Source organism: Babylonia areolata, chromosome 30 (assembly GCF_041734735.1).
Source record: "Babylonia areolata isolate BAREFJ2019XMU chromosome 30, ASM4173473v1, whole genome shotgun sequence".
Classification (NCBI taxonomy): domain Eukaryota; kingdom Metazoa; phylum Mollusca; class Gastropoda; order Neogastropoda; family Buccinidae; genus Babylonia; species Babylonia areolata.
This window is the reverse complement of record NC_134905.1, coordinates 8,955,667-8,978,373: the sequence shown is the minus strand read 5'-3', so window position 1 is coordinate 8,978,373 and position 22,707 is coordinate 8,955,667. Positions and strand designations below refer to the sequence as shown.

The window sequence follows — 22,707 nt, the reverse complement described above, 5'->3', positions numbered from 1 at the left end:
TCGGTAAGAATGGCCGGTTACAACATGACAGGTTAAGTTAGGCTGATCTGCAAGTAAATCGCTTTGCTGAATTCCCTGACCCTCTCCATGAATGTGAGTGTTCATGGAAGAGCCGGATTGTCAGACAGGCATCAAATAAATAAGATCAACGCCGACACACACTTACACACTCGTATACAAACAAACATGTATGTTTGACAGGTAACACCTAGGTAGATATTAGGTGAGTAACTGTAGGGAGTAGGTTAAGGACTGTAGGGGATAGGGAGGGGTGATGTTAAGGACTGTAGGGGATAGGGAGTGGTGGTGTTAAGGACTGTAGGAGATAGGGAGGGGTGATGTTAAGGACTGTAGGGGATAGGGAGGGGTGGTGTTAAGGGCTGTAGTGGATAGGCAGGGGTGGTGTTAAGGACTGTAGGGGATAGGGAGGGGTGGTGTTAAGGGCTGTAGGGGATAGGGAGGGGTGGTGTTAAGGACTGTAGGGGATAGGGAGGGAGTAGGTTAAGGACTGTAGGGGATAGGGAGGGAGTAGGTTAAGGACTGTAGGGGATAGGGAGGGAGTAGGTTAAGGACTGTAGGGGATAGGGAGGGGTGGTGTTAAGGACTGTATGGGATAGGGAGGGAGTAGGTTAAGGACTGTAGGGGATAGGGAGGGGTGTTGTTAAGGACTGTAGGGGATAGGGAGGGAGTAGGTTAAAGACTGTAGGGGATAGGGAGGGGTGATGTTAAGGACTGTAGGGGATAGGGAGGGGTGGTGTTAAGGACTGTAGGGGATAGGGAGGGGTGGTGTTAAGGGCTGTAGGGGATAGGGAGGGGTGGTGTTAAGGACTGTAGGGGATAGGGAGGGAGTAGGTTAAGGACTGTAGGGGATAGGGAGGGAGTAGGTTAAGGACTGTAGGGGATAGGGAGGGGTGGTGTTAAGGACTGTAGGGGATAGGGAGGGGTGGTGTTAAGGACTGTAGGGGATAGGGAGGGGTGGTGTTAAGGACTGTAGTGGATAGGGAGGGGTGGTGTTAAGGACTGTAGGGGATAGGGAGGGGTGGTGTTAAGGACTGTAGGGGATAGGGAGGGGTGGTGTTAAGGGCTGTAGGGGATAGGGAGGGGTGGTGTTAAGGACTGTAGGGGATAGGGAGGGTGGTGTTAAGGACTGTATGGGATAGGGAGGGAGTAGGTTAAGGACTGTAGGGGATAGGGAGGGGTGTTTTTAAGGACTGTAGGGGATAGGGAGGGAGTAGGTTAAGGACTGTAGGGGATAGGGAGGGGTGGTGTTAAGGACTCTAGGGGATAGGGAGGGGTGATGTTAAGGACTGTAGGGGATAGGGAGGGAGTAGGTTAAGGACTGTAGGGGATAGGGAGGGAGTAGGTTAAGGACTGTAGGGATAGGGAGGGGTGATGTTAAGGACTGTAGGGGATAGGGAGGGGTGGTGTTAAGGACTGTAGGGGATAGGGAGGGAGTAGGTTAAGGACTGTAGGGGATAGGGAGGGAGTAGGTTAAGGACTGTAGGGGATAGGGAGGGAGTAGGTTAAGGACTGTAGGGGATAGGGAGGGAGTAGGTTAAGGACTGTAGGGGATAGGGAGGGGTGGTGTTAAGGGCTGTAGGGGATAGGGAGGGAGTAGGTTAAGGACTGTAGTGGATAGGGAGGGGTGGTGTTAAGGGCTGTAGGGGATAGGGAGGGAGTAGGTTAAGGACTGTAGTGGATAGGGAGGGAGTAGGTTAAGGACTGTAGTGGATAGGGAGGGGTGGTGTTAAGGGCTGTAGGGGATAGGGAGGGAGTAGGTTAAGGACTGTAGGGGATAGGGAGGGAGTAGGTTAAGGACTGTAGTGGATAGGGAGGGGTGGTGTTAAGGGCTGTAGGGGATAGGGAGGGGTGGTGTTAAGGACTGTAGGGGATAGGGAGGGAGTAGGTTAAGGACTGTAGGGGATAGGGAGGGAGTAGGTTAAGGACTGTAGGGGATAGGGAGGGGTGGTGTTAAGGACTGTAGGGATAGGGAGGGGTGGTGTTAAGGGCTGTAGGGGATAGGGAGGGGTGGTGTTAAGGACTGTAGGGATAGGGAGGGGTGGTGTTAAGGACTGTAGGGATAGGGAGGGGTGGTGTTAAGGGCTGTAGGGGATAGGGAGGGGTGGTGTTAAGGACTGTAGGGGATAGGGAGGGGTGTTGTTAAGGACTGTAGGGGATAGGGAGGGGTGGTGTTAAGGACTGTAGGGGATAGGGAGGGAGTAGGTTAAGGACTGTTGGAGATAGGGAGGGGTGGTGTTAAGGACTGTAGTGGATAGGGAGGGGTGGTGTTAAGGACTGTAGGGGATAGGGAGGGGTGGTGTTAAGGGCTGTAGGGGATAGGGAGGGGTGATGTTAAGGACTGTAGGGGATAGGGAGGGAGTAGGGTAAGGACTGTTGGGGATAGGGAGGGAGTAGATTAAGGACTGTAGGGGATAGGGAGGGGTGGTGTTAAGGACTGTAGGGGATAGGGAGGGAGTAGGTTAAGGACTGTAGGGGATAGGGAGGGGTGGTGTTAAGGACTGTAGGGGATAGGGAGGGAGTAGGTTAAGGACTGTAGGGGATATGGAGGGGTGGTGTTAAGGGCTGTAGGGGATAGGGAGGGAGTAGGTTAAGGACTGTAGTGGATAGGGAGGGGTGATGTTAAGGACTGTAGGGGATAGGGAGGGAGTAGGTTAAGGACTGTAGGGATAGGGAGGGAGTAGGTTAAGGACTGTAGGGGATAGGGAGGGGTGATGTTAAGGACTGTAGGGGATAGGGAGGGGTGGTGTTAAGGACTGTAGGGGATAGGGAGGGGTGGTGTTAAGGACTGTAGGGGATAGGGAGGGGGGAGGTTAAGGACTGTAGGGGATAGGGAGGGGTGATGTTAAGGACTGTAGGGGATAGGGAGGGAGTAGGTTAAGGACTGTAGGGGATAGGGAGGGGTGGTGTTAAGGACTGTAGGGGATAGGGAGGGGTGGTGTTAAGGGCTGTAGGGGATAGGGAGGGGTGATGTTAAGGACTGTAGGGGATAGGGAGGGAGTAGGTTAAGGACTGTAGGGGATAGGTAGGGGTGTTATTAAGGACTGTAGGGGATAGGGAGGGAGTAGGGTAAGGACTGTAGGGGATAGGGAGGGAGTAGGTTAAGGACTGTAGGGGATAGGGAGGGAGTAGGTTAAGGACTGTAGGGGATAGGGAGGGGTGGTGTTAAGGGCTGTAGGGGATAGGGAGGGGTGGTGTTAAGGGCTGTAGGGGATAGGGAGGGGTGTTGTTAAGGACTGTAGGGGATAGGGAGGGGTGGTGTTAAGGACTGTAGGGGATAGGGAGGGAGTAGGTTAAGGACTGTAGGGGATAGGGAGGGGTGGTGTTAAGGACTGTAGGGGATAGGGAGGGGTGTTGTTAAGGACTGTAGGGGATAGGGAGGGGTGGTGTTAAGGACTGTAGGGGATAGGGAGGGAGTAGGTTAAGGACTGTTGGAGATAGGGAGGGGTGGTGTTAAGGACTGTAGTGGATAGGGAGGGGTGGTGTTAAGGACTGTAGGGGATAGGGAGGGGTGGTGTTAAGGGCTGTAGGGGATAGGGAGGGGTGGTGTTAAGGACTGTAGGGGATAGGGAGGGGTGGTGTTAAGGACTGTAGGGGATAAGGAGGGAGTAGGTTAAGGACTGTAGGGGATAGGGAGGGGTGGTGTTAAGGACTGTAGGGGATAGGGAGGGAGTAGGTTAAGGACTGTAGGGGATAGGGAGGGAGTAGGTTAAGGACTGTAGGGGATAGGGAGGGAGTAGGTTAAGGACTGTAGGGGATAGGGAGGGGTGGTGTTAAGGACTGTAGGGGATAGGGAGGGAGTAGGTTAAGGACTGTAGGGGATAGGGACGGGTGGTGTTAAGGACTGTAGGGGATAGGGACGGGTGGTGTTAAGGACTGTAGTGGATAGGGAGGGGTGTTGTTAAGGACTGTAGGGGATAGGGAGGGGTGGTGTTAAGAGCTGTAGGGGATAGGGAGGGGTGGTGTTAAGAGCTGTAGGGGATAGGGAGGGGTGGTGTTAAGGACTGTAGGGGATAGGGAGGGAGTAGGTTAAGGACTGTAGGGGATAGGGAGGGAGTAGGTTAAGGACTGTAGGGGATAGGGAGGGGTGATGTTAATGACTGTAGGGGATAGGGAGGGGTGGTGTTAAGGGCTGTAGTGGATAGGGAGGGGTGTTGTTAAGGACTGTAGGGGATAGGGAGTGGTGGTGTTAATGACTGTAGGGGATAGGGAGGGGTGGTGTTAAGGACTGTAGGGGATAGGGACGGGTGGTGTTAAGGACTGTAGTGGATAGGGAGGGGTGGTGTTTAGGACTGTAGGGGATAGGGAGGGGTGGTGTTAAGGACTGTAGGGGATAGGGAGGGGTGGTGTTAAGGACTGTAGGGGATAGGGAGGGGTGGTGTTAAGGACTGTAGTGGATAGGGAGGGGTGGTGTTTAGGACTGTAGGGGATAGGGAGGGGTGGTGTTAAGGACTGTAGGGGATAGGGAGGGGTGGTGTTAAGGACTGTAGGGGATAGGGAGGGGTGGTGTTAAGGACTGTAGTGGATAGGGAGGGGTGGTGTTAAGGACTGTAGGGGATAGGGAGGGGTGGTGTTAAGGACTGTAGGGGATAGGGAGGGGTGGTGTTAAGGACTGTAGATGCGAGGAAGGGGGTAAGTTATGGATGCGGACAGCAGGGGAAAGGGAGGATCGGGATCACATGGGGACTACTAGGGTTAGGGGTGGAGGTGGGGGGATGGAGGGGAGAGTGAGGTGGTAGATTAGAGATCATCGTCACACAATGATCGCACCGCTCACTCACAGCTGGCAGAACTAAAACACGGAAACGAATTTTGCAGTGAGTTTGATAGATATACAATATCACTCAAGATTCATCTACACAATCAATCACACCATTGATACAACACCCAAATCCCCAGTGTATCTCAAAGTGCACAATTCCCCCTACCCCGCACCCCTCCACCCCAACCCACGCTGCCGGCAGAACACCTTCCAGGAACAGCAGCCTGACGAACACGGACACTGTCTGCTCCAACAGTGTTTCCAGAGATCCTCTGAACAAGAATTCAGCCGAGCCATTGAAGGGAAGAGAGAAAAGAAGGGGGAAGGGGAAAGTGGGGTTCGCTGAAGGGATTGACGACGTAGAAAGCAAAGAAGATGTCGATGACGTAGAAAGCGAAGAAGATGTCAATGACGCAGAAAGCGAAGATGTCGATGACGTAGAAAGCAAAGAAGACGTCGATGACGCAGAAAGCGAAGATGTCGATGACGTAGAAAGCAAAGAAGATGTGACGTAGAAAGCAAATAAGATGTCGATGACGTAGAAAGCATAGCGATGACGTAGAAAGCAAAGATGTCGATGACGTAGAATTCATCGTAGAAAGCAAAGACGACGTCGATGACGTAGAAAGCAAAGAAGATGTCGATGACGTAGGAAGCAAAGAAGACGTCGATGACGTAAAAAGCAAAGAAGATGTCGATTGTCGATGACGTAGGAAGCAAAGAAGCCGTCGATGACGTAGAAAGCAAAGAAGACGTCGATGACGTAAAAAGCAAAGATGTCGATGACGTAGAAAGCAAAGAAGACTTCAATGACGTAGAAAGCAAAGAAGACGTCGATGACGCAGAGAGCGAAGAAGCCTGGACAACACACTCGCCAAATTCTTATTAGTGCTTAAGCAACTTCTTATATTATTAAGGTAGAACTCATGCCATCATCTACCACTGTGAAGAGCCAATATTTCATATGCAAGATTTAAACTAAATCAACTCTTGAACACATTCATAATCAAACGATTAACAGATCTTTTTTGTTTGTTTGTTTGTTTCGTGTCTTAACACAAACTTATATATATATATATATATATATATATGCAGGGGTTCCGTGTGTGCATCTGTTTGTTCTTGCCTGCATGCGTGTGCGTGTCTGACACACACACACACACACACACACACACACACACACACACACACACAGAAAGAGAGAAAGAGAGAGGGAGAGAGAGAGAGAGAGAGAGAGAGAGAGAGAGAGATTTTATTGTCCGTTCATGATTAAACAAGGGAGAATTGTTCTGAACAAATCAACACCAAACGTGTGTTTCTTTATTACTGTTAGAAATTCGCACACACACACACACACACACACACACACACACACAGAACACATCACAACACAACACAACACAACACACACACACACATACACAAGCACACACACACACACAAGCACACACACACACACACACACAGAGCACAGCACAGCACAGCACGCACGCACGCACGCACGCACGCACACACACACACACGCACACGCACACAGAGAAAGAGAGAGAGAGAAAGAGAGAGAGTGTGTGTGAGAGAGAGTGTGTGTTTGTGTGTGTGTGTGTGTGTGTGAGAGAGAGAGAGAGAGAGAGAGAGAGAGAGAGAGAGAGAGAGATTTTATTGTCCGTTCATGATTAAACAAGGGAGAATTGTTCTGAACAAGTCAACACCTAACGTGTGTTTCTTTATTACTGTTAGTAATTGGCACACACGCACGCACGCTCGCACGCACACCACACCACACCACAGCAAACAAACAAACAAAAATACATACACACATGTCAAACAAAAAGAAAAAAGTTGAAGCAGGAAAAACAACAACATTGTTACGCCACTTATGTAAACGTTCTCTTATCACGGCGAAAGACTCTCAGAAAAGTGTGATCTGTTTGCATTATCGCTTGCAAATATATCATATATGTGTGTATGTATGGGTTGTGTTTATGTATGCTCTGTGTGTGTGTGTGTGTGTGTGTGTGTGTGTGTGTGTGTGTGTGTGTGTGTGTGTGTGTGTTTCACTCTCTGAAGGAAGCGAACAAAAACCATACACGCTACACCATATCTGCTAGGTAGATGCCTGACCAGACTGACTGCAGACAAATCCAGAATGAGTTTCTTCTGCAGAATTTTGCCGGAGGACACCACTTACGTTGCCATGGATTGTTTCTCAGTGCGCCATGTGCATACCGCTGCACGCGGGAGATCGTCTCCTTCAGTTGCTAGACGTCCAGTTGATTTTCCAGTCAAACTTGGGAGAAAGGGCTAGACCGGCATTCGAACCCAGACCCTTGCGGACACTGTATTGGCAGTTAAGGTCTTGACTATTCTGCCGCCACCCCCCTCCCCCTCAGAGAGAGAGAGAGAGAGAGTATGTGTGTGTGTGTGTTTGCGTGCCGCGCGTAGTGTGTGTGTGTGTGTGTGTGTGTGTGTGTGCGCGACTGTGTGTTTATGCTCACGCGCGCGTATGTATGTGTATGCACGCGCGCGCGCGCGCGTGTGTGTGTGCGCACGTGCCCCTGCGAACACGTACGTGTGAATGCATGTGACTCATTCAGCTGTCAAGAGAACTCCAAGGTCTTGAAAGCACAACGTGTTAACTGTGTGTGTGTGTGTGTGTGTGTGTGCGCGCGTGTGCCTGTCTGTCTGTCTCGTCTGTGTGTGCATTCTAAACTGTGGAAAGATTATATTTTTCATCGGGCTTGCTTTGCTATGATTTGTGTGTGTGTGTGCGCGCGCGCACGTGTGTGTGTTTGTGCGCGCGCGCGCGAGCGCACGTGTGTGTGTTGTTATTGTATACCAGAACTTACAGTTCTGTTTGTAATCTGTACGTATATCAGACTTCAGCACACATAATATCTGTGAGAACTGAGACAGCCAAGTGATAGTGGTGGTGACTGTGGCGGCAGCGGGCCTGCTGTCCAACGTGGTCTGTCTGGGCCTGCAGAGGGCTTACGGCCTGCTGTTCGTGGAGTTCCTGCACGAGTACCACATGCCCGTCGGCCTGACGTCCGTCATCCTCTCCCTCCAGTCAGCCTTCTGCAGCGTATCAGGTCACAACTGATCCCCTCCCCATCATCTTCTTTGTCGTCCCCATCATCACCATCATCACCGTCGTCGTCGTCATCACCATAATCATCATCATCATCATCATCGTCGTCGTCCCCATCATCACTGTCGTCATCATCATCGTCGTCGTCGTCATCATCATCGTTGTCATCATCACCATCATTATCATCATCGTCATCATCATCATCATCGTCGTCCCCATCATCATCGTCGTCCCCATCATCATCATCACCATCATCATCATCATCACCGTGGTCCCCATCATTGTCGTCATCATCATCAGAACTGACGCCCCCACCCCATCCATCATCAATCATCATTAATAACCTTTTTTTTCTTCCGTTTTTTTTTTTTTTTACTCTGTCTTTATCTGTCTATCTGGCTGTCTGTCTGTCTCATTCTCTCTGTCTCTATGTTTCTGTCTCCCTCCCTGTCTCTGTACCCCCCACCCCCCTCTAACGGGGCCGGGCCGCACCCAGGGCATGACTCCTAGATGCCATTGTATTGCTGCCTATTCTTTTCTCTTTTTTTTCTTTGTCCTCAGCAGGTTCGAACCCGCACCTCCTGGGTGGTCGCTACTTCAGGACTGAGTCACATTTTCTGGCAGAGGTTTTAACCATTGACCCATCGTACGCCTAGTTTGAGTAGGAAAATTTAATCCTTATTCCTCTTCGACCAGATCCAGCTGGAACTTTTTTCTGCTGCTTCTGCCATTGCCTTGAGAGCCCATGTCCTCTCTCTGCCAGAAATCGACAGCTGTTTCATGAAGCTGTAGGCAGATGCGCCCACAAACCCTCTTGCACCAATCTCTATGGTGAGGACTTTGGCTTGGAAGCCAGATTCTCTCAGGCTGCTGGCTACACTAGCATACTTCTCGGTCTTGTAGATGTGGGCTTCCTCCATTCTGCTTTCGTATGGCACAGTGAGCTCAGTCAGAATCGCTTGTTTCGTTGCCTTTGAGTGGAGTACTATGTCAGGTCTCATGCCGCTCATGCTGATGATTTCCGGGTGTCTCTTCCCCTCTGGTAGGTCAACTGCGCATTCCCAATCTTCGGCACCATCAAGCAGCCCACGTTTCCATGCTTTGGAAACTTTGGATGTTGTTCCTGGCCAGACGTTATTGCCTTCTGCCGAGCGGAACTCTACTGGAACTTCTGGTGGGGTTGGTGCTCCTTGGACAGCGCTCACCACATGTGCAATTTCTTCTAGCACTTCGTTGTGCCTCCATGTGGACCGTCCTTGCCTCAACGCTGCTTTGTATGAGCTGAGGACATGTTCCACTGTTTGTTTGCCATGACAGAGTGAGCGTGCAGTGTCATCTGCTTTCCCCCATTTCACCAAGTTTGTATTCGAGGGAAGGAGGTCTTACGCAGATCTCAGGATGAAGCTGATCCTCAGAGAAGCCATGTTCCACATGTCGCTCCAGCTGAGGCTCCTTTGGAGAGCATTTTCCCATGTTGTCCACTGCCCATGCAATCTCCTGTATGGTCATGTCTCTTTTTGCTTCCCCCCTTGCCTTGGACCACCGTTCCATCTCTGTCGATCCCAGGCCCTGTCTGTTGGTTTGGGTGTGTCCTATTATTTCCTTTATCTTAAGACTTTCTTTTGCTGCATGACTGCCTCCCTGACTTTCCATTTTCTGCCAGTCGTCAGCTTGGGATGGCTGGATCTCACAATACTGTCACCCGAGTCTTTGAGCATGCTGAGAAGTCTTGCCTTCCCTACCTTGTATTCTTTGACAAGGGATTTCAGAAGTAGCCTCAGCTTTGCTTGGCAACATTAGAGTGTCACGTCAGTGAGACCAGGTGGGACAACAAGCCATTTGCGTGTGTACTTGTTGATCCTTGCCTCAATCGACTTGACTGTGCTACAGCTGATATCATATATCAGGAGAGGCCACAGGAGCTTTGGTATCAGCATGGACTGTAGGCACCATACTTTGTATTTGCCAGGAAGGCCATACTGGTCTGTGATATGCAGGCCTTCTTCTGCTGTCTGCTTGGTTTTCTTTCCTCTTTTTGTGTCTTTCAGGGACTCATCATACCATCTTACAAGGCTCTTGACTGGTTCATCTGACACCATTAGAATGGCTTAGTTGGCTGTGTGTGGTTCGTCTGTCGGGATCGACGAGGACCATCTAGTCATCCTGGGGGTGGGTGGGTTGGGCTCTGTGGGTGTGCAGATGACTGGTCAGGCCAATCCGCGCCCAGAAGGTTCTGACGCAGTGTGGACAGGGGATGGTGGCGGCTGTCGGGGACTTGCTGGCACTGCTTTTCCTGGCCTGCCTGCGTTGCTCTGCTGCAGCGATTCTGTTGGCCTCACAGGATTTGTCGCCTTTGTGGACAGCTGAATGCCACTTTGGTCTGTCCATTGCATTCAGCTCCCATGTGGCTGATGTTGAAGGCCTTCAGAGAACCTTTCAGAGTGTCTTTGAAGCGCTTCTTTTGGCCTCCATGGGAGTGCTTGCCATGTTGGAGTTCGCCGTACAGCAGTTTCTTGGGGAGCCGGTGGTCTGGCATGCGAACTACATGGCCTGCATCAAGATGGTGTAGATGCAGTTGGCTACAGTGAATGTGACCGTTTCAGCTACCTTCCCTTTACGCAGTGAGAGGCTCAGTGATTTCTTTGGTTTGAAGTTCATCCTGGCTGAGGCAGCTAGCTCGTTCAGCCGATTCAGTGTTTCACAGGTGTCATCCTCTTTTGTTGAAAGGACTGTTATGTCATCCATGAAGGCTTTCAAAGGAGGTATCTGGTATCCGTTATCGAGGTCATCTCGATCCGTTCCCTTCATTGAGTGCCTTCAAGATCACTTCCATTGCCAGCACGAACAGGACTAGAGAAATTGCACAGCTCATGGCTATGCCCACTTCCAGATTGATCCAATCTGTCATGTATTCCTTGGTGGTGAACCGCACTGAGAAGCCATGGAAGTACTTCTTCAGCATTTCCTGATGTTCGTTGGTACATGGTGTATCTCGAGAGCCAGTTGGATCATCTCATGAGTAACTGACCTGTACACATTTGCCAGATCCAGCCATACCATGTCAAGGTTCTTTTTCTCTGCCTTTGCTCTTTGGATTGCATCCCAAATCATTGTGGCATGTTCTACACAGCCAGGAACTCCTGGGATGCCACCTTTCAGGTACTCATTTTCTGTGAGGGTGATATCATTATTGTTGTTGTTATGACATGACCACCATGACTGTGAAGGCCTGCTGACCCAGACAGTGATGTTGTCCCTGTTCAGAGGACGGCAGACGATTATGGTCATCATCGTTATTGTCATCATCGTCATCATCGTCATCACCACCATCATCATCATCATCATCCATGCTGTGCAGGCCTGCTGACCCAGACAGTTATGCTCTCCCTGCTCAGTGAACGGCAGACGGTGATGCTGGGGGCGGTGTGTGGGGCGGCGGGCACCATACTTGGCTGCTTCTCCTCTACCCTCGTCCACCTCATCCTCACCCAGAGCGTGCTTGTTGGTTAGTGCGCAGGGGAGAAGGGGGTGGGGTGGGGGAGAGATTGAGAGAGAGACGGGGGAGGGGAGAGGGGTTGAGGTGGAGACAGAGAGAGGGGGATAGAGAGATGGGGGAGGGGAGAGGGGTTGAGGTGGAGACAGAGAGAGGGGGAGACAGAGAGAGGGGGAGAGAGAGATGGGGGAGGGGAGAGGGGGTGAGGTGGAGACAGAGAGAGGGGGATAGAGAGATGGGGGAGGGGAGAGGGGTTGAGGTGGAGACAGAGAGAGGGGGAGAGAGAGATGGGGGAGGGGAGAGGGGTTGAGGTGGAGACAGAGAGAGGGGGAGACAGAGAGAGGGGGAGAGAGAGATGGGGGAGGGGAGAGGGGTTGAGGTGGAGACAGAGAGAGGGGGAGAGAGAGATGGGGGAGGGGAGAGGGGGTGAGGTGGAGACAGAGAGAGGGGGAGACAGAGAGAGGGGGAGAGAGAGATGGGGGAGGGGAGAGGGGGTGAGGTGGAGACAGAGAGAGGGGGAGAGAGAGATGGGGGAGGGGAGAGGGGTTGAGGTGGAGACAGAGAGAGAGGTGGGGAGAGAGATGGGGGAGGGGGAGAGATGGAGACGAAGAGAGAGGGGGAGAGAGATGGGGGAGATAAAGAGATAGGGAGGGAGAATGGGAGAAAGAAGGAGAGAATGAAAGTGTTTATTTGATGAAGGTCATGGCCTCTCATGAAGAGGGTGCAGTGAACACACATTGCAGTACAAGTTGTCACATTTTTCAGAACAATGTGATAACTATACAAGTTGTCACATTTTTCAGAACAATGTGATTACTATGCAAGTTGTCACATTTTTCAGAACAATGTGATAACTATACAAGTTGTCACATTTTTCAGAACAATGTGATTACTACACAAGTTGTCACATTTTTCAGAACAATGTGATTACTATGCAAGTTGTCACATTGCAGAACATTATGGTACAGAAAACATTTATTTACAAATTTAGCAATGCATACATACAAAGAAATCACAATAAACTACATACCAAACTGTGGATTTTGAATGCCTTATACAGGCATATAGCAATCTTGGTGTCATACTCAACCAGTCTCTTTCCTATCAGCAGCATGTTGCAAATATATGCAAATTGTGTTACTTTGAAATTCGCAGAATTGCATCCATTCGTCATCTCCTGACTGAAGATGCAACAAAAACTCTCCTCTGTGTCTTTCTGCTGTCCCACCTGGATTATTGTATTTCCCTGCTTGTCTGTTCACCCAGCTACCTCATTGCTAGGCTTCAGAAAGTCCAGAACTATGCTGCTCGTCTTGTCTTTCATTCCTCCAAATTTGATCATGTCTCACCTCTCCTTCATACTTTACACTGGCTCCTAATACAAGAAAGAATTATTTACAAAGTCGTCTGTCTTTGTTTCAAGTCCATTGAGGCTTCTGGTCCACAGTATCTTTCTGATCTCATTCATCCTTACATACCCTCACGCCAACTCCGCTCTTCTTCTGACACCCATATGCGCAGGATCCCCCTGCTTGAACCAAAATGTATAGCCAACGCAATTTTCATACCAAGCCCCCTTTCTTTGGAATCAACTTCCTCAGCCTCTCTGTCACTCATCTTCGCTGCTTTCTTTTAAATCCAGTCTGAAGACCCATCTTTTCCCTCCTGAATAATTCTCAGCAGCTCATCCCTTTCCAGTATGAACTATAATGACTGTTGGTATTAGTGAGTGAGTGAGTTTTGATATTTTCAGAAATTGTTGGTTGTATTTTTGATTGTGTACTATTTACGATTGTGTGCTATGACTTGTGTGTGTGTGTGCGTGCACGTGTGCTTGTGTGTATTGTGTGTGCCTGTGTGTGTGTGTGTGTGTGGAGTGGGGGGGGGTGAATAATTTTTGATAATGTATGGTATCTTGTGGTCAATTTCTTCCTTTTTGATATTTACATATGTGTTGTATTTGTAAACGCCAAGGGGTTATTTTCTAGATTAGGTGTAAATGCCTATAATAATGATAATAATAATAATAATAATAGAGAGAGAGACAGAGAGAGATAGGGCCAGAGACAGAGAGACAAAATGAATGAATGATTGATTGAGTGATTGATTGATATGAATACTTATATAGCACTTATCCTCTGTCGGAGACCAAGCTCTAAGCGCTTTACAAACTCGGGGTCATTTACACAACAGACTGCCTACCTGGGTAGAGCCAACTGACAGATGTCATTAGGCGCTTATCATTTGTTTCCTGTGTCATCTGATCAGATTTCATGCATGCACACATACACACTCAAACAGACATGTAACATTTTATGTGTACAACCATTTTGTTTATTTACCCTGCCATGTAGGCAGCCATACTCCATTTTCGGGGGTGTGCATGTTGGGTATGTTCTTGTTTCCATACCCACCGAACGCTGATATGGATTACAGGATCTTTGAAGTGCGTTTTTGATCTTCTGCATTCGTATACACACGAAGGCAGTTCAGGCACCAGCAGGTCTGCACATATGTTGACCTGGGAGATCGGGGGAAAAAAATCTCCACCCTTTTACCCACCAGGCGCCGTTACTGGGATTCGAAGCCGGGACCCTCAGATTGAAAGTCCAGCGCTTTAACCACTTGGCTAGTGTGCCCGTAATGAAGCGTTGTATATCCCCACACCAGGCGCAGGTCAGTAACACTGCCACCAAGAACATGTCCGGCCCAGCGCTCAGTTTGTATCACAGATTGACACAAGCTTACAGTTGGGCCAACAGCAAAGTGAGAGCTGTATGATCAATGGTTTCTCCACTGCAACGGGAAGTCATTTACAGCCTAGTCTTTTGTGAAGGACTATGAAACTCAGACTAGGAGGCAAGACTGCACTGGCTCTTAGTGCTGCAGCATTGGTGGCTAGTTGGCCTTTTGGAAACCTTCCCATCACCGACTGTCCTAAAACCCGTCTTGGCCGAGAGAGTAGGGGTGTAACTTGGGCAAGACACTCTCCACTGTAATCAAATTTTAGCCCAGACAGTCAGGACAGCTTTTGCCTCCTGTGTTATTCTGATGGTCATAGTCTGACATGAGTTGCTGTCCTGCATGTCCCCACGCCAGGCACGGGTAACGGCATGATCATGGGCCCCATCATCATCATTGTGGGCCGGTACTTCCAGCGGTACCGCTCCCTGGCCATCGCTGTGGCCACCCTGGGCGGCAACATCGGATCCATGGTCATGCCCATCCTCACCGAGTTCCTGCTGCAGTTGTTCGGCCTGCAGGGGGCGCTGCTGGTGCTGGGGGCCACCTTCCTCAACATCCTGGTCTTTGCGGGGTTGCTGCGTCCCCTGGAGCAGAACAGGAGGTGGAGGAGGAGGAGAGGTGGGTGTTTGGGGGCAGGGGGGGTGGGGTGCCTGGTGTATGCACTGAGCTGTGTCAGTAATGAAATATTACTTGTTAATTTGTGTGTATTGAGTGATTGAACGAATGGGCCTATTTCTAGTTTTTGACGGTACTCTTTTTGTTTGTATGATGTGTGTGAAAGATGAATGTATGTTTCAATGACCCCAGGGAGCAAGCACACAACACAAACTTGGTGCCTTGCCTTGCCTGAGTACTACTGAGCTTGATGGGTGTATGTGTGGGTGGGGTAGGGAAGGAGTGGTGGTTGAAAGGGAAGTTCAGAAGAAAAGAGGTGTCTGTTGTTGGTGGAGATGGGGTGTCTGAGTGTGTGCATGTTTGGAGGATGTGTGTGTGTGTGTGTGTGTGTGTGTGTGTGTGTGGAAAGGCACTGTACTTTGACTTTCCTCACTCCACCCAGGTGTCAATGGGTACCAGGGGAAGGTTAAAAACAGCGGAAAAAAAGGACTGGCCCTGCCTTCCTGTGTCGAGCCCTAGACACAGTGGATATGAAGTCACTGCCTTGATGGCCGTAAAATGCTATGAGACCTTTAACCTTTTATTTACCCAATATTCACAACATGCCTGTTCATCTCTCACCAGCTACGTCGGCTGTTGATGACCAACTGCTGAACAACAACGACAACAACACTTCTCACACGGACAAAGTCAAAGACACTGCTACTGCACAACGCTGGTCTCTGTGCGAAGGAGATTCGAACTCAGACTCAAACCCCTTCCAGCCCCACGTAAAAAAAACCGCCTGGGTCAGCATGCCAGAACTGACCTTCGCTACAGAAATCACCATCAACCATGCAACAACAGCCGATGATGGCGAGGGAAAGGAAGAAGAAAACGACAACAAAAACTGCTGTGAACTGCAGCCGCTGAAAAACGGAGACATGACAGAGAAAGACGCTGTTCATTCTCCACAGAAAAAGACGTCTTCCTGCTCAAAGTTTCTGGCGCTGTTCGACTTCCGGCTGTTCACGCAGCCAGCATTTCTGTTGGTGCTGGTGACGTGTTCACTGGGGTTCGTGCCCGCGGCGCTGTTCGGGATGTACCTGCCGGCCATGGCTGAGGATGCCGGGGTGACGGGCCACAAGTCCGCCCTGCTGCTGACTGTCTTTGGGGGCATCGGCATCTTCTCCAGGCTGGCGTTTGGATACATGGCAGACATGGTGGGTTTTTGTCAGTCTTCTTGTTGCTGTTCTGATGATGCTTCTTTGTCTTCTTCTTCTCCTCCTTCTTCTCCTTGTGTGCTGTAAGTTCCACATTCACTCATATAATGTATGAATGGGGTTTTACGAATATGACTGTTTTAACCCTGCCATGTAGGCAGCCATTCTCCGTATTGAGGGGAGTGTGCATTTTGGGTATGTTCATGTTTCCATAACCCACCCGAATGCTGACATGGATTGCAGTATATTTGATGTGCACATTAATTTTGATAGTCTGTATGCATATACACACAGATGGGGTTCAGGCACTTACAGGTCCAGACATCCCTTTACTTGAGAGATACTTTTATTCAATGTGTGTGTGTGTGTTGTTGCTGCTGTTTTATACTTGTTTATTGTCAGCTTTTTTGGGCCTTTGAGAGCTGGGTGTGAAAAAAGCAGTTGTGTTTGCTCCACTTGTACCCTTATTTAATGAACTGTTTCCTTTCCTTTCAATTCGTTTTTAATACCTTCTTCACGCTGTCCTGGATTAAAAAAAAAGTTTTGTTTTTCACCCAGACAGCATATGGTTCAGTTTGCACGCTTTGACACCTTGAAGCTGAAATTACCTTATAATACTGTACCCTGTCTTACCTTTCTTTACTGTAAATTACCCTACTTTACTTAACATTACTTTACCTTATCTTTTCTTGCTTTACCTACCTTACTTTACCTTTTCTTGACTTTCTTTACCATAACAACCTTACCTAACCTTACCTTACCATACTCATGTTACCTAACTTACCTTACTTCACCTTCTCTTACCTTGCCTTACCTTGCCCTACCTTGTCTTACTATACTTTCGTTATTGAACCTTACTTACCTAACCTTACTTTGCCTGACTTTACTTTACCTTACCTACCATTGCCTAACCTTACCGTAACTTACCTTGCCCTACCTTACCTTACCTTGCTGTACCTTACCTTGCCATACCATACCTTACCTTACCTTGCTGTACCTTACCTTACCTTACCTTGCTGTATCGTACCTTACCTTGCTGTACTGTACCTTACCTTACCTTGCTGCACTGTACCTTACCTTGCCGTATGGTACCTTACCTTACCTTGCTGTACTGTACCTTACCTTGCCGTATGGTACCTTACCTTACCTTGCTGTACCGTACCTTACCTTGCTGTACTGTACCTTACCTTGCTGTACCTTACCTTGCTGTACTGTACCTTGCTGTACCGTACCTTACCTTGCCTTACTGTACCTTACCTTGCCTTACTGTACCTTACCATACCTTGCTGTACTGTACCTTACCTTGCTGTACCTTACCTTGCTGTACTGTACCATACCTTACCTTGGCTTACTGTACCTTACCATACCTTGCTGTACTGTACCTTACCTTGCTGTACCATACCTTACTGTACCTTACCTTACCTTGCCGTACCATACCTTATCTTGTGGTACTGTACCATACTTTCCTTACCTACCTTACCTTGTCCTAATATCTCATCTCCTCCACCTGGTCACTGTTCCAGAACTGTATCCGGAGAGTCTACCTGATGGCCCTGCAGGTAACAGTGGTGTGTGTGGTGGGTCTCTTCACGCCGCTGTTCATTGACTTCCCCCTGCTCGTCTTCTTCAGTGTGTGCTACGGTCTGTTCGGCATCGTCTTCTTCTCCCTGGTGCCGGTGGTGATCGTGGACCTGGTGGGGCTGGACAAAATGGCCAGGACCCTGGGCTTCGTGCAGCTCTTCCAGGGGGTGCTGACCGCTGTCTCCCATCCTGTCATAGGTGGGGCTTTGTGTTGTATTGTGTTGTGTTGTATATTGTATTGTATTGTATTACTCTTTTTGTCACAACAGATTTCTTTGCGTGAAGTTTGAGCTGCTCTCCCCAGGAAAGAGTATACCGCTACACTGAGAGCACCACTTTTTTTTTTTTCTGCCTGCAGTTTTATTTGTTTTCCTATCAAAATGGATTCTTTTGCAGAACTTTGCCAGGGACAACTCTTGTTGCCGTGGGTTCTTTTACATGTGCTAAGCACATGCTGCCTAGGTTTATCGTCTCATCCAAATCACTTTGTGCAGTGGTGTGGTGACCGTCCTCTCATCCTGTCATAGGTGGGTGTTTGTACTACCTAGCGGCAATACACTGCTCAGGAAGCAAGAGAATCTGAGCGCACGGGATCTGATCCCACACTTGGCAGTATTTTCTCCCCCTCCGCTAGACCTCGAGTTGTGGTCTGGATGCTAGACATTTGGTTGAGATGATACTCAGAGGTTCAGTGTGTAGCATGCACTTCATGCATGTAATAGAACCTACGACAAAAAAGGGTTGTCCATGGCAAAATTTGTAGTAAAATCAACTCTTGTATACATGTATGTACATCCACATGACTGACACAGGAAACTGATGATGAGATTCTAAAGGCAGCCATCAGTCGGCTCTACTCTGGCAGTCAGCCTGTTGTGCAAATGAAACCTTATTTGTAAAGCACTTACAGATAGGTCTTTAACTGAAGATAGGTGCTATATTAATATCAATAATTATATTTCAGGTAACACAACCATCGTCCTATTTTCAGAACAGTACGTGGCATGACAGGGAGGTTATACACCTCCTCCTTCTTCATGTCTGCTGCCCCCTCTCCATCTATATTGTATTGTATTGTATTGTATTGTATTTCTCTTTTTATCACAACAGATTTCTCTGTGTGAAATTCAGGCTGCTCTCCCCAGGGAGAGCGCGTCGCTATACTACAGTACCACCCATCTTTTTTTTTGTATTTTTTCCTACGTGCAGTTTTATTTGTTTTTCTTATTGAAGTGGATTTTTCTACAGAATTTTGCCAGGAACACCCATTTTGTTGCCATGGGTTCTTTTATGTGCGTTAAGTGCTGGCTGCACACAGGACCTCGGTTTATGGTCTTATCCGAATGACTAGCATCCAGACCACCACTAAAGGTCTAGTGGAGGGGGAGAAAATATAAGCGGCTGAGCCGTGATTCGAACCAGCACACTCAGATTCTCTTGTTTCCCAGGCGGACACGTTGCCTCTAGGCCATCACTCCACCTGGAGTCTATATCCATATATACTGTATATCTCTCTCTATATATCTATACTATATATTTATATAATATACTCTTAGATATATTTATATAATATACTCTCTACTTACTCTCTGCTAAGTGGCAGTCTGTTGGAGGTAACACAGCCATGGTTCTCAGGGCACCTGCACGACGTGACAAGTTCTATGCCTCATACTATTTATGTCTGCTGCCCCCTCTCCCTATCTATCTATATATATACACTATTTACTCTCTTCTCAATGGTGAGCTCTTTGAGGTAACTCATGGTTCTATTTTCAGGACACCTGCGCGACGTGACGGGGAAGTTTTATGCCTCCTACTACTTCATGTCTGGCCTGGGTCTGCTGTGTGCAGCACTGCTGCTCTGCACCTCCCTCATCATCAGACAGAAACCGGCCCCCTCACCTGGTCCTCAGACACCTGTCAAGTGAACTGACTGCCTGGAACAAGTGGGGGTGGGGGCGTGGGTGGGTGAAGGGGCGGGGTTGTGTGGGGGGATTGGTGTGTGTGTGTGTGGTGTTGGGGGTTGGTGTGTGTGTGTGTGTGTGGTGTTGGGGGTTGGTGTGTGTGTGTGTGTGTGGTGTTGGGGGTTGGTGTGTGTGTGTGTGTGTGGTGTTGGGGGTTGGTGTGTGTGTGTGTGTGGTGTTGGGGATTGGTGTGTGTGTGTGTGTGTGTGTGTGTGTGTGTGTGTGTGTGTGTGTGTGTGGTGTTGGGGGTTGGTGTGTGTGTGTGTGTGTGGTGTGGGGGGTTGGTGTGTGTGTGTGTGGTGTTGGGGATTGGTGTGTGTGTGTGTGTGTGGTGTTGGGGGTTGGTGTGTGTGTGTGTGTGGTGTTGGGGATTGGTGTGTGTGTGTGTGTGTGTGTGTGTGTGTGTGTGTGTGTGTTGGGGATTGGTGTGTGTGTGTGTGGTGTTGGGGGTTGGTGTGTGTGTGTGTGTGGTGTTGGGGATTGGTTGGTGTGTGTGTGTGTGGTGTTGGGGATTGGTGTGTGTGTGTGTGTGGTGTTGGGGGTTGGTGTGTGTGTGTGTGTGGTGTTGGGGATTGGTGTGTGTGTGTGTGTGTGGTGTTGGGGGTTGGTGTGTGTGTGTGTGGTGTTGGGGGTTGGTGTGTGTGTGTGTGTGTGTGTGTTGGGGATTGGTGTGTGTGTGTGTGTGTGTGTGTGGTGTTGGGGATTGGTGTGTGTGTGTGTGTGGTGTTGGGGGTTGGTGTGTGTGTGTGTGTGTGGTGTTGGGGGTTGGTGTGTGTGTGTGTGTGGTGTTGGGGGTTGGTGTGTGTGTGTGTGTGGTGTTGGGGGTTGGTGTGTGTGTGTGTGTGGTGTTGGGGGTTGGTGTGTGTGTGGTGTTGGGGGTTGGTGTGTGTGTGTGGTGTTGGGGGTTGGTGTGTGTGTGTGTGTGGTGTTGGGGGTTGGTGTGTGTGTGTGGTGTTGGGGGTTGGTGTGTGTGTGTGTGGTGTTGGGGGTTGGTGTGTGTGTGTGGTGTTGGTGGTTGGTGTGTGTGTGTGTGGTGTTGGGGATTGGTGTGTGTGTGTGTGGTGTTGGGGATGGTTGGTGTGTGTGTGTGTGTGTGTGGTGTTGGGGGTTGGTGTGTGTGTGTGTGGTGTTGGGGATTGGTGTGTGTGTGTTGTGGGGGGTTGGTGTGTGTTGTGTGTTGGGGGTTGGTGTGTGTGTGTGTGTTGGGGGGTTGGTGTATGTGTGGTGTTGGGGGTTGGTGTGTGTGTGTGTGGTGTGGGGATGGTTGGTGTGTGTGTGTGTGTGTGTGTGGGTTGGGATTGGTGTGTGTGTGTGGTGTTGGGGTTGGTGTGTGTGTGTGTGTGGGGGGTTGGTGTATGTGTGTGTGGGGTGGTGTGTGGTGTGTGTTGGGGGTTGGTGTGTGTGTGTGTGTGGGGGTTGGTGTGTATGTGTGGTGTGGGGGTTGGTGTGTGTGTGGTGTGGGGGTGGTGGTGTATGGGGGGTGGTGTTGTGTGTGGTGTTGGGGTTGGTGTGTGTGGTGTTGGGGGTTGGTGTTTATGTGGGGTGGGGGGTGGTGTGGGGGGTTGGTGTGTGTGTGGTGGGGGGCTGGGGTGGGGGTTGGTGTGTGTGTGTGTGTCGTATGGGGGGTTGGTGTGTGTTTGTGTGTGTGGTGTCTGGTGTGGTGGGGTTGGTGTGTGTGTGTGGTGTGGGGGGTTGGTGTGTGTGTGGGGGGTTGGTGTGGGGGGTTGGTGTGTGTGGGGTGCGGTGGGGCGGATTGGTGTGTGTGTGGGGCGGATTGGTGTGTGTGTGGGTGGTGTGGGGTGTTGGTGTGTGTGTGTGTAGTGTGGGGAGTTGGTGTGGCGTGTGTGTGCGTGGGGGGGGGGGATTGTGGGGGGGTTGGTGTGTGTGGTGTGGAGGGTTGGTGTGTGTGCATGTGTGGCATGGAGGGTTGGTGTGTGTGTGTGTGTGTGGTGTTGGGAGTTGGTGTGTGTGTGTGTGTGGTGTGGGGGGTTGGTGTGTGTGTGTGTGGTGTGGGGGTGGTGTGTGGGTTGGGGGTTGGTGTGTGTAGTGTGGGGGGTTGGTGTGTGTGGTGTGGGGGGTTGGTGTGTGTGTGTGGGGGGTGTGGTGTGGTGGGTTAATGTGTGTGGGGAAGGCGTGGTGTGAGGGGTTGGTATGTGTGTGTGGGGTGGGGGTGGGGGGGTTTGGTGTGTGTGTGTGTGGGTGCATGCGTGTGTAAAGGAGCTGATATGTAATGTATGGGGAGGGGTGGGGGGGGGGGGCAGGGAGGGGGGGGAATGAGAGAGAGAGAGAGAGAAAATTGATTGATTAACTTCTGGAGAAAATGATAGTGCCAATCTTAATAACAGACTGCAATCTTATCAGCTCCCTATTCTTAACTGCCAAAAACTGAACAACATACGGAAGTAGAATGAATAAATTATGAAATGATAATTTCTGAAAAATGAAATATGGCACAAGTTAACACAAAAAAGAACAACAAAAAATATGTATTTTTTAAAGTTAAATTTGTGCCCTTTTTCATTTTTGCATAAACTATTTTAAGAAGTAAACATTCCTTGCATCTGTGATAGATAAGATGATCTGACACATGTAAGATTTTTTATTTTGGCACATTTGTGTCATATGTATTTGAAGACTATTTTTGTTTTTGACTTATAAGTAAGAAAATGAATTCTAATTCCATGTATAAAAAAAGAAAGAAAAGAAAATGGAGATGGTGTGTGAGTGAGTGAGTGTGTGTGTGTGTATGTGTGTGGTGTGTGTGTGTGGTGCGTGTGTGTGTGTGTGTGTGAAAGAGAGAGAATTAGTGAAAGAGAGAATGGCCAGTTGTACTTCTGATTTGATAGATAACTGGCCAGGGCAAGAACAATCATTTTGAACAAACAAACACATTCTTAACAACAAGACTCTTAATGTGCACATATAATGAAGCAAAATGTGTTCATTTATCAACTGTTGGTGCAAATTTTATTTTATGCATATGTATTTCTAGTGAAAAAGATGTCCTTCCACTGTGAAACAAAATGACTGATTTATTGTGGAGCGATTGTAATATCTCATGTGGGTTGGCATTGAAAATGATTGATTTATTATTGAATTTTTGTGATTGTAAAAATCACCTGTGCATTGCAATATCCTAAGTGGGCATTGGCACTTAACAAATTACTGACTTATTACAACAAATTATTGTGATAGCCAAACCTACCTGTGGATTGCAATAATTATTACAAGGGGAATAA

General features: G+C 49.1%; 1 protein-coding gene across 3 annotated transcripts in view; it reads left to right on the top strand.

The window, feature by feature from the left end:
- Nucleotides 1-19,484, top strand: part of LOC143275345 (monocarboxylate transporter 12-like) — a 29,831-nt gene extending 10,347 nt beyond the window's left edge. For 2 of the 3 annotated variants that reach the window (XM_076579381.1, XM_076579380.1), the window contains 6 exons: nt 7,726-7,869; nt 11,227-11,373; nt 14,461-14,724; nt 15,346-15,923; nt 17,447-17,702; nt 19,281-19,483. In XM_076579381.1, coding sequence (XP_076435496.1) covers nt 7,726-7,869; nt 11,227-11,373; nt 14,461-14,724; nt 15,346-15,923; nt 17,447-17,702; nt 19,281-19,432 — 1,541 coding nt within the window. In that variant the 3' untranslated portion in view covers nt 19,433-19,483. Of the gene's footprint in view, nt 1-7,725; nt 7,870-11,226; nt 11,374-14,460; nt 14,725-15,345; nt 15,924-17,446; nt 17,703-19,280 lie in introns of all 3 variants that reach the window. The other variant, XM_076579379.1, reaches the window with a different exon arrangement.
- Nucleotides 19,485-22,707: the final 3,223 nt, after the last annotated feature.